Below are 11,919 nucleotides of genomic sequence, written 5' to 3' on the forward strand. Positions count from 1 at the left end.
CTGCTTCTCAAATGTGAATATTTGCCTGTTTTCTTGGTCTTTTATGATAGTAAACTGAATATCATCGGGTTTTACATTGTTGGCCGGACAAAACAAGGCATCTGAATGCCTCCCTTTGGGCTCTTGGAAGTTGTGAAGGGCCTTTTTTTTTTTTTTTGCAAAAAACAGAAACCAACGAGAAATGATTTCCACACAGGCATCAATATGATACGCAATTTGTTCTCTTTAATTTCATGTCTATGTCTTCAAATTAAATTAGAGATTAGAGGAACACCCTACTCTTGTAGGGTGGAGGGGTCAGTCTGAGATGCCAGCACTGAAACTTAAATCCAAGACAAAAGCCAAAAAAAAATGTAAAAGTGCAAGCTGGGGAACACTCCCTTTCTGCTAGGTTCTGACAAAGGAGCACATGACCTGGAAGTAATACCTTGCCCCTCCAAAAGGTTCAGCGTACCCCCTGCTCGCGCCTCCTCAGGTCTGTGGAGAGAGAGTCCTTCCCAGGAAAATCCCGTAAACACTGGCTTAGTGATAACACACCAATTTATATTTGACAGAATGTGTTACTACAACAGTGCGGGATGCTAGTGTCATTGTGCGTGTGTATGAGCGTTTGTGTGTCTGCTTGTCAGCCTGCTTCATCGTCACTGTGTGTGCGCAGGGGTCTGCATGTCCACAGCATACTGGGCCAGCGTCCCTGCTGTCCCAATGCCCCTAAGTCAAAGAAGCAAGCTGGGACAGACGGTCTGAGTCACATCACGTCGCCCTTCATGCAGAGGCTCAGGGCCAGGAGGCAGAAGATTCACACATACAAACCAAACACACATCTCAGGCATTATCCCAGGCAGAGACACAAGATCCATAATTCATACACACACACACACACACACACACACACACACACACACACACACACACACACACATTTTGGTTTCGTTGGCAATGTCTCATCAACTGAAGAGTGAGAGATTTTGCTACAAAATGCGCCCATTTGGTCGCTGCCTGCTCCACTTGCGGAACTTATTGTCACAGCTGACTTGATTTCATATTTGTTACTTTAAAAGGAGCACTCCACCAATGTCACAAATCAAAGTCACTGTACTTGTCAGGAGGCGTGTTACTCAGCCTGTGGAAGCAACTAATTTATAACAGAGAGGCTATGTTACACACTGAGGGTATGAAGTTTTAAAGATGTGGGCATTTACTACCCATGAGAGTCTAACATAAAAATGCTATCACGGGGCATTAGGGAAAGTGGAGGATCCACTCTTTTTGAAGCTGGAGTCATACTAAGAACTAAAACCTTCTCACATGTCCCCCAACTTTGTGGAAGTACACTAGTAAATCACTGGAGTGCTCTTTTGAGGGGGAGACACTGACTGAAAGCCATAGTTTGTGGTTACTGGATGAACAGCATGAACTGCATTTGCTCCGCCAACCGATTTATCATCCCCCCTACTGCGTGAAAAGGGAGGTGGAAAAAGTTGATATTTTGATTTCTAAAATGTTCCAAACTTCTTTTGGCAATGATTTTGAGTTTTGGGAAGTTCTGTCTCTGGGGCCAGGAAAAAAACAAGAGGGCCCTCTACACAAATTGAAAGGCTCCGCATGTACTGTATATAAATGACTATTTCCATCTACTTTTACTTTAAGCTTCTGCTAATATGGCAGTTTTGACTCCTCTACCTTGATTTGACAGCTGTAGTTTCTGGCTTTCAGATTAAAATTTTAGATAAAACATATTATAAGCTTGTCAAATACAAACACGTGTTAAGATCAAACCAGCGGTTCGGGTTAAGAGTTACACCAAAGAAACGTTTCCCCCCCAACCTTCTCAGATGGTTTCATTTAAACAACTGTTTGAGTCCCAGAGACATAAAGTATATTCCATAAAACAAAAAAAGAATGTAGATTCCCATGATGTTTTTCTTTTCTTTCCTCCAATTGATTATATCCTGACCCCTCAAATTCAACTTGTGTCACTGAGGAGCAGACAACCCAGCAGTGCAGTAGTGGAGACGAGGTCAACCTCGACCAGCTTGAACAGTAAAATGTTGCTTGCACACTGATACATCAGTACTAACAGTCTTACAATTTCAAATACAATGTATCAGTCACAGGGTTCATTCTTCTGCCAAACAAGTACTTTTAACTTGAGTACTTTTAACACTTCGAGTGCACTTAGTCGATAAAACTTGATCTTCAGTAAAAGAGTTTGACTGATACTTGTAGTTTGACTTGTACCACAGTATTTTCCCATTGCTGTGTTGGTACTTTTACTTCGCCGAGGATCCGAGTACTCCTCCCACCACGGGTAAGAGATTATGTGGGTACTGCTGGGCCAAAAGGGGCTTTGCCCAGGGGTGAACGGTGGAAACGGTGACCTGCCGGCAGCCCTGGCTGTGGGTAGCACTGGGAGACCATATTGGACGTGATGTGATCACCGCAATGGATGGTTTGGGTAAAGCTGTGGTGGGACGTTTTGCGACATTTATGCCCGGGGCAGCTATTTATCAAGCAACTCTGCCATCCTCCTTCCTGCCTGACCCCATGCTCTTTGCCCAATTTTTTTGTTTTTTTGTTTAGTTTTGTTTGTTTGTTTAAGTTTTGTTACAGGGGTGGCCCAAAAAACGCTGAGTCACTTCACCTGCCGCTTCTCCAGCCTCACGGGGCTCAGATAGCGTGACTTCGCTATCTGATGCAACGGGCGAGCCGATAGGATGCGAGTGTGTCTGGTGTCTTTGCTTGGTCGGGAGGATGCCTTTGTTGAGGCAGTGAGGAAGAGCTCGCCTCCTCGGAGCGGAGATATACGGTGTTTATGTCGCGGACCGTCCTGCTGGAGGAAAAAAAAAAACACAGCTATTGCGGAGAGAGGGCCCCTTTCACTCTGACGTTAGCCATGACACTGACTTGTTTACATCCCCGACGGGCGCCACGGATGCTGCCCGGCCACGTGCACAGGTTAATTCGTCGCTCAGGGGATGCTGGGAGGAGAGGGCACCTGAGGGAGCCTTCAACCCCCCCCCCCCAAAAAAAGAAAGATGCTCACCATCCAAGTGTCGTTCATTATCCAGCTCAACTGAACTCACCTCCTCTGCGTGTTTCCTCAGCGCTTTCTCCCGCTCGTACTGGGTGATGAGCTGCTCGTTGTCCTCCTTCAGCAGCTCCAGCTCCACTTCGTGCTCCTGGTTCTCCGCGAACACCGAGTCCAGGTTCTCCAGCACGGCCACGACCAGCGGCATCAGCTCCTTCACCACGTCCTCGTCGTATTTACCGATGAGCCTCTCGAACTCGCGGTAGATGGAGTTGGCCAGGCCCGACACCCGCTCCGACATCATCGCTGATGTCCCCGGGTCGTCCTGGTACACAACTCCGTCTTCCAGCTCCATTTTTAGTCCTCTCCCTTTCAGCAAACAGGACCAATGTGGGTTATCCCGCGTCAGCCCGCCACTATGAACACTGTTACCCGCTTAACTGAGAGCAGCTTTTCTTTACACAAACGTACACATTGACGACATTACACGACTGGACTATTACGATGCAAGATAGGCGACGTGGATTTCTTTTTTCCTCACTTGTCCCATGATGCATTCAAATCCTCTCTCAAAGCCTCTAACATTCCAGTTTCACCGAAGGACCGAAATCCCCCACACGGTTTAGTACGAAGTCCCGAAAGATACATACACACACACGTAGATATATATATATATAATCTTGTTAAAATAAAGTATATTCACATTTCACAAGTGAAAAAACATATCACACAACAACACAGAAGACGAACACACACGCACAAACATCAATAGAGAGTGTTGGTGGCTGTTTGTCAACTGTGTCCAGCGCCGCTTAGTTTCCAGTGCTATAGCAACACAGTAACGCAGAGACTACGCCAAGCATACAGAATTTATTTATGTGATTTGTTAGATTTATGATTGTATTAATACTTTTACACGGTATGATAATGACAAGTCAGTCCTCTCGGTTGGGAGGCGATAAACAATCAAGAGCCTCTGACTCCCATTCGTCAGTGTTTTTTGTTTGTTTGTTTGTTTGTTTTTGTTTGTTTCATCCAAGTGGTCTTGGACATTTCCGACGGAACCTTAAGGCACCATCACAACAGCTGAGTTGATCACGTGATGACGTCACAGCAAGCTAGCAACGTAAGATTATTTGCGCTGAGTGTGTTGTACTGGTGTCGTTCTCAAAGTCCAATTGATTTTTTTTCAAACTTAATCAGACACAAAAAAATATAGCTCTACAAGGAAACTCCCATTAAATTAAGAGATAAAAAGATTTTCAAATTGAAAATACAATCATTCATGCATTCATTAGAAAATGAAAATACAACACCAGAAATTACCACCTGAATCTACAAAGCAGAGCTAACAGCATAATACTGCAAAAAAAAAAATCAAAATGCATCCGTTGACACCCAAAGTTCATTTGAAACCGTGAAATGAGACTGACCTTGGTCATGCTGTGATAACCAATATTTGCCTCAGCAGTGCGTCGATCTCCAGGCTGTTGAGAAAGTCTTCTGCATAGTTAATCGCATGCGTCGGTGCGCTCAGAATCGGCGAATCACTGTTAACCGTCCATGTCGATTCCGGAGCAGTAGTTCTTCACTGGAAAGCTGCGGTTCGTTGGAACCACCCAGCGACATCTAAGTTTGACCAAGTGGAGGTTTTAAAAAGTGGCAGACAAGTGCAGATCAAAGCAGATGTCTGTGTTAGAACATTGAAAATGTAAAGCTGTAAACGTTTCTCGTGGACTGGGAGGTAAACAGCTCTTAAAGCGAATGTTGGTGGTTTAAAAAATCTTGAGGGTTCAGTTCATCCTAAAAACACAAAACATCCCCCTCCTTAACAGCAGTTTGTGCAACCGCAGCTGTCTTATCCAAGGAAAGAAGTGGGGATGTTTTACCTCAAGTAATGATTCTGAAACTGAGGAAAGGACTGTATTCCAAGTTCCTTTCATTATATATATATAACTTTGACAAATTAAGTGGCTACGTCTTGATGGTTTCGTTTCAAATCCGTTGTGGTTGTGCATGGAGGCAAAGGTTTGAGAACTGGGTCGAAATTGTGGACATTCAAATCTTTGAGAGTAGAATAATAATAACTCTATAAGAGTAACCACTCCACACTGAAAGGGCACATACGCACAAAATTACAACAGTATAAGCAGAATTGTCTTAGTTGAGATAGAATGTCTTTTTATAGATTATCTGCTCGCTTCCACTTTCTTTTTTGAGTCTCAGGTTACATCCACCCACATGACTTTAAAAAAAAAAATCGTTTCTGCTGTTAAAGTGTTAAGTACCACTAAACAAAGTACTGTAAGTACATTTATTCGTGTACAGAGTAAAAATCTGGTATAACTGTTCTTTGCATAAGTATTTCAACTTAATGCTGTTTTTTTTACCATACTTCCACTACATTTCGGGGGGAAATATTGTACTTTTCACTCAGCTGTTTGTCTGACAGCTATAATTGCTGTTCAGATTAAGATTGCACATATTTTACACTGTCAACATACATTATGATGAGTTTATGAAATATTATTGTTAAGGATTAAACAACCAATTAATAAATTATATAAAGAAGTTAAATAAGCATTCCCTCAATCAGCACATCACTAAAATGCAGCTTGCATTTTATTAGTAATATAACTCAGATGATATACTGTATATGATAATATGATGATAACACTGGCAGGGGGTATTCTGTGGCCTTGTGGCTATATTGACATGTGACTATAGGTACATTCTGTTGCTCATGCAGGGCATTTAGAAAGTATTCAGACCCTTTCCCTTTTTTCACATTTTGTTAAGTTGCAGCCTTAAATCATTTCAATTCATTTTCACCTCACCAATCTACACTCAATGGCTGAAAATGACAAAGCAAAACCAAAATTTTGGAAATTTTTGCAAATATATTCAAAAGAAAAAACTGAAACGTCACATTGACAAAGATATTCAGACCCTTTACTCAGGACTGAGTTGAAGCACCTTTGGCAGTGATTACAGCATTGAGTCTTCTTGGGTTTGACGCGACAAGCTTTGCACTCCTGGATTTGGGGATTTTCTGCCATTCTTCTCTGCAGAGGCTCTCAAGCTCTGTCTGGTTGGATGGGGACCGTCGGAGGAAAGCCATTTTCAGGTCTCTCCACACTGTAAAACCTGATAAGTTAATTTAACTCAAAAAAAACTGTTTGAGTCGTTGAGATTTTAAGGCACATTCACTCAATTTTGTAAATTACAGAAACATTTTATTAAGTAGGTTTTACTGGAAAAGTGTTACTAACTTAATTTTATAGATTTAAGGAACATTCTTGATTAAGTCACTTTTACTAGGTATTTTGGCTTCACAGTACAAATTACAATTAAGTATAGATAACCTCAAAATATTTATTTCCTTTATCATAAAGTATTTAATCTCTCAGTAACAAATTGTTCACTTTAAGTTAACCTAAAGTTTTTAAATTCAGCGAAGATGCACAAACTATAACTGTATAACTATAACTAAAAACTTTAATTCATCTCAAAATTGCATGATCGTATATGTAGATTACTCTGTGGCAGGACGGACAGTGATGCTCCACATCTTTATAGGAATCAATGCAGAATTGGTTTATTACGTTTAATTAATCCTAACACAAAATGAACGGTTACGAATGAGTGATCATGCTTTTCCGCCAGCGCCCTTTGTTTCTCTGCGGAGCACCTTGATTTACTGTGCCCACAGGTCAGGCTGACCTGAGTCTCAGCAGACACACCCTGAACCTCAGATAAGAGCTGCATCCATCCTCAGCTCACTAGTTGACTAATGATAAATGCTTATATTGAATAATACTTGAACAGGTAAATATTTCCCCCAGTTTTTGTCTTTTTTTTCACCCAGAGAGAGTGAGGCCGCCGCAGATGGCCGCAGGTCATCAGACCAGCTGTGTGCTCTGTCCTGGTGACCACAGTCTGATGGCAGTGGGGGGAAACAGCTTGTCCTGGGACATCCTGCAGTGCAGGCGGTATTACCATGTGAGTGACTGGGGATGAGAAATGCACAACATACAAAGTAAAACATTTGTCTCCATATTCTTTTGTCTACATAGTCACCTTTACAAGCTTGAGCGCAGTTCCCCATTTCTAGACCCACTTCTCAATGGAGTGTTTGATCAGTGATAAATGGAAGTTAACCCTTGTCAGTAATCACCTGCAACTAATGTAATTACAAGTCATCTTAGACTGGACACGTTGTAGGAGGTGACACTGGCTGCTCAGGCTGGCAGCGATGTTCACATGAATGTGTACCACATTTCCATGATAACCATGAATACTGATATCTAGTGGATACAAGCAGACAGGTTTAGATGCAGCACATACAGACAGAAAACACTTTTAGGGTTCCATTAATGGGTAACACTTTACAATAGAAGAGAAATTAGACTAGTTGGGTAGGAATGAGTGGGTAACAATAAAGAAAGGACCTGATAATTAATGAATTGTTGATGAGTAGCCCCTGAATAACTCTCAGTTGAAGACTACATAGTAGATAATGACGAGTTAGTAGAGAACAGACTGGGAGATACCACATTAATAAATCATTGGGGGACAGGTAGTTCCTGATTAACTCTGAATCAGCCGCTGAGTGGCACAAACTATAAACGACCCACTCATTACTCAATACTTAGTTATTAGTGACTCTCGCTGTGCACCCTCAAGTGAAGTGACACATCATACTGCCTAGTTACTAAGTAGTCCGTCATTTCTTCATGTTTATCTGACCGTTACCTACCTACTATTTTTGTTCCACCTCAAGTAAAATAAAGCATCATCATACAAAACTACTGAGTAGATGCTGAGTTATTACTGATGGATTCACAAAAAACAAATCAGAGACAGCAGGATTCTCAGATTATTTTTTCGAATCATCATGTTCAGAGCCCTTACATTAATATTCACATCCAAATGCCATATATACACCGTTTGACTAGATGCTAAGATAACTTATAATGCTATGTTGTGATATATTACTTATGATCAGTTTAAGAACAATAAGTGAAACCTGTTCTCCATCAGTGAAACCATGGGGAGCTGCCAGTCCTTTGGTCAGTCCTCTCTCCTTGACTTCACCTACTTCATTAAGCAGCATCAGCTCTTGTGAGTACTAACTAACATTGCATGTGTGTTTTATTTTGGTAGCTTGCACTAGGAGGTCAAGCAGTCGTTTGTTTTAGGCCATTAGCTCCCAGGCCAGGACTCAGGCATGTATCATTTTATTTTTGGTTAAGCAGATTTTGTTTTTTTTTTTCAGTTGCTGTGAATGGATGCGTGTGTAGTGAAGGGTTATTTTGCAATCTGAATTAAAGGGTAACTCTTGGGAAATTTAGAGAAAATTTAAATTTTTGGAAAAGGGACTAAGTTATTTTTGTATATTAAGAATTTCTGTATATTGTTTTCTTATTTATGTTAAAAATTTCTTCTTTTTTGCAGAAGTGGTTAAAATATCTAGCTTAACCTTTTATTTTAATTTTTTATAGTTTGTTCTATAATATGTCATTATCAAAATATATATCACATGTGAATAATACAGATTTTAATGTATTACTGTTAAACATGAAGTGTCTGATATGGTGTCAACAAAATTTTAACACAACGTACTTTGTACTTTTTTTCAACATATTGGACAGTGTCTCTTTTATTTTGTATTCCTCCATTATGTCTAAGTAACCAACAAATTCCTATTGGTCAGATGAACAAAGACTTCTGAAGATGCAGAGGTGTTTTCCTTGTGTCTTCATGTATGTCACAGCTGGATGGCTGCCGACCAGACTCAGAGGAGGAGCAGTCGGTCAGTGAAGTGTAGTGTGTGTTAATGGAACACATTCAGGCGAGGTGAAATTCTGAAAAAGTTCTAACAGGATCATATAACTAAAATTATTCAGTAGTTTGTTGTTTGCACTTTTTCTTGTTTACAAAAGGATTTCAAGCAAAACAGGCTCCCCGTTGAGGCTGTTGGAATGTGTCCTTTTCAGTCTACAGTTGTTTATTTTTTAAAATAAAATATGTTACTCAAGAAAGATTAAACTAATAAAGCCTCATTTGAATTCAGTCACCTGATATCTCTTGAATTTGATATATATACTTCCATCAAAAGTGTGACAATGCGCAGTTATAATAAGAGTTTTCTTTCTGTGTGTCACGTAGGGAACATGAGAGAGAAATATGCACGGGGATCTAAAAAAAAAAAGCAGAATCATCGAGGGCATCTCAGCGCTGACTGGTCTGGATAATCTGGCGAGTGCACGGTGGATTGTTATCGGCCTCTCCTCGGCCTGACGTACGCCCTCAGTCTGACGTGTACTGCCAAACTTTTCAAATCCCTGTGACGTAAAACACACAGGCTAAAACAAACCAACAAGTGCATTAGCCCGGCATGGATAATCAAACATGGCTGTGGGCCTGACACGGCATGTGCACAAAGGTTTTTACTGTGTACTCGAGGATATGTGTTCATACTGTGGCTTTAATGTGCAGCCTAAACTTTTCGAATTCTTTTCGAAGATCATGGTTTAATGGACTGTGTTCATTAGTGAGACACTGAGCTGCACTCCATTCATTTTGGCCACTGTGATTACTGGCAACTTTCTTGGGACACTCAGCACATGTGTTAGTGCTGTGAAGGTTTTTAAATAAGCTGTATCAGTTCTAACTGACTGGCTAAACTGACATTTTATAGAGGTTAAGTATTTTGGGATTTGATTTTAAACACAAATTTCAATGTTTTGGGGGGGCAAACCCTCAGGTCTTTCCTTCTAACATGTCGTGATTGTTGACCCCTGATTTGGTTTACAATGTTTTCATGTTTACGTTTAAACCATGTTTAAAATTTACTCTGCTGCATTACAAGAAGTTAGTGATACCAACAAGAATTATTTCATGATTTGGTTAATAAACATAAATGATTGAATGTTCATATTATGATTTTTTTTTTTTTCAATTTCACATTATTTCTTAAATGGGAATTGTCTTCATTCTAAATAATTATTAATATAAATCGTATTTATATAATATACACAAAAGGAAGAGTTGGTTAAAAATGTTAAAAACTGACTATTACAATTGATGCAACTCAATTCTCTTGAGTTTTATTCATTTAATTGAATATGATGTAATTAATATGCCGACTTAAATAAAGTTGGTTGACCTAATTTTCTTGGCATTTTCATGTAGGCTCTGCTTAATTTTTACACGTGTAGTGGTATCACTTGTGCCCCCCAGCCACCAGACCTCCAGTGGTACAGACCAGCTAACCACCACTGCTGTAAACCACGACGGTCCTGTGAAGACACACGACCGCTCAGTGAAGGAGTACCAGAAAAATCTACCATGACGCGGTAGATGATATGCTGAAGTATGTTGGTGTCAAAAAAATCACGGCTCTTTCAATCAGGTCATCATCAAATCTGTCAAATCGCTGAAAAATATCAGTTTTCCAACAAATAAGCTTTTTTTTATTCGCCTATATGATTATTACTTAATTTGTCCTTCTTCCAATCCTCGTAGGTACAAGAGAGGCTGGGTTCGTGCGTACACTTTACAGCTCGGCCGTCGTATCAAACAGAAGCTGTGGGAGAGACTGGACCGTCCCGTTATCACGACAGTCAGCAAATGAAGATGGACTGGTGCATATGGACATGTCATACGGGGCTGGAGTCTATCCTCCCCTTTATGATGCTGACACTTCTAGAGAACCAGAAACCTGGACAGCCGCCAAACAAAAGAGCCAGGAACTTAAACTAAAAACAAAGCAACAGAGACCCTGCAAACGCAGAAATACACAGGAACAGTTAAAAAGGATCAAATACAACTGTAAATAATATGGTAGTTTTGAGTCGACTTAATAAGTCACACGAGTCAAAACAGTCACGTTGCTAAATTGAATGAGTTGTTCTTCCAAATCAGTAAATGCAGCCTCTGTCAGCAAACTCATTATTCAGCCTCAAACACCACCTACATCATCTGCCAGGACACAAACAGCTTCTACAAGCCAGCTGAAGTGTCATGCTCCATCATCCACTTTAAACCCTGCCTTCTTACTTCAGCAGCCATCTGCTGCTCTAGCCTCCACCTGCAGACAGCAGACAGCTGCAAACACATGCTCCACCGGCAGCCGATTACGACCCCAGTCTGCAGCCTCTGCCATCCCCAACCTCCACCTACACTTCTGATAAAGAACTGAGAAACGTTGTTCCACCTGTAAGCTTTGCCAGCCTCCACCCAAAACCTCTGCCAGCAACTTCCACAGTGGCCTCCACCTGCGGGTGCTTGCAGATAATTGCAATCTGATTCCTCCTCCGGCCTCTGCCACCATCCTGCAGCTTCCTCCACCTGTAGATTTGGGCAGACAGCAAAGGCCCTAACCTCCACCTCCAGCCTAAGCCAGGAACCTGTAGCTTCCTCCACCTGCAGAGTTTTGCAGATGGCTGAAACCTGATTCCACCACCTACAACCTGTGCCGGAACCCTGCACTACCGCCTCCACCTGCAGATGCTTGTAGACATCTGCCAAATGATTCCACAACCTCCGGTCTCTGCCAGCAAATTACAGTTCCCTCCACTTGCAGATTCTGGTGAACAGCTGATGCCTTAACCACCTCCATCCTATGGCAACCGGATTTTCTCCAGCTGGAGTCTCAATCAGGAGCCCGCAGCTTCCTCCACCTGCAGATTCTGGCATGCAGCTCAGTCCCAAACCTCCACCTCCAGCCTCTGCCAGGAACCTGCAGCTTCCTCCACCTGCAAATTCAAGCAGACAGCAGAGGCTCAGACCTCCATCAACAACCTCTGCAAGCAACATCAACTGCAACCTCCATCTACACATTTTGCAGATATCTGAAACCTGATTCCTCCGGCTACAATCTC

The 11,919-nt window shown here is 41.6% G+C and overlaps 1 protein-coding gene and 1 pseudogene across 8 annotated transcripts in view; both read right to left on the reverse strand.

Annotated features, from left to right (window-relative positions):
* The window catches only part of spag9a (sperm associated antigen 9a), a 26,634-nt gene extending 23,032 nt beyond the window's left edge, over positions 1-3,602 (reverse strand). For all 8 annotated transcript variants that reach the window (XM_040118849.1, XM_040118831.1, XM_040118821.1 and 5 more), the window contains exon 1: positions 3,087-3,602. In XM_040118849.1, the coding sequence (XP_039974783.1) occupies positions 3,087-3,386 (300 nt within the window). In that variant the 5' untranslated portion in view covers positions 3,387-3,602. The remainder of the gene's footprint in view (positions 1-3,086) is intronic.
* A 2,932-nt stretch (positions 3,603-6,534) lies between these two features.
* On the reverse strand, positions 6,535-7,139 carry LOC120783845 (annotated as a pseudogene).
* Between the last annotated feature and the right edge of the window lie 4,780 nt (positions 7,140-11,919).

This window comes from Xiphias gladius, chromosome 3 (genome assembly GCF_016859285.1).
Source record: "Xiphias gladius isolate SHS-SW01 ecotype Sanya breed wild chromosome 3, ASM1685928v1, whole genome shotgun sequence".
NCBI lineage: Eukaryota > Metazoa > Chordata > Actinopteri > Istiophoriformes > Xiphiidae > Xiphias > Xiphias gladius.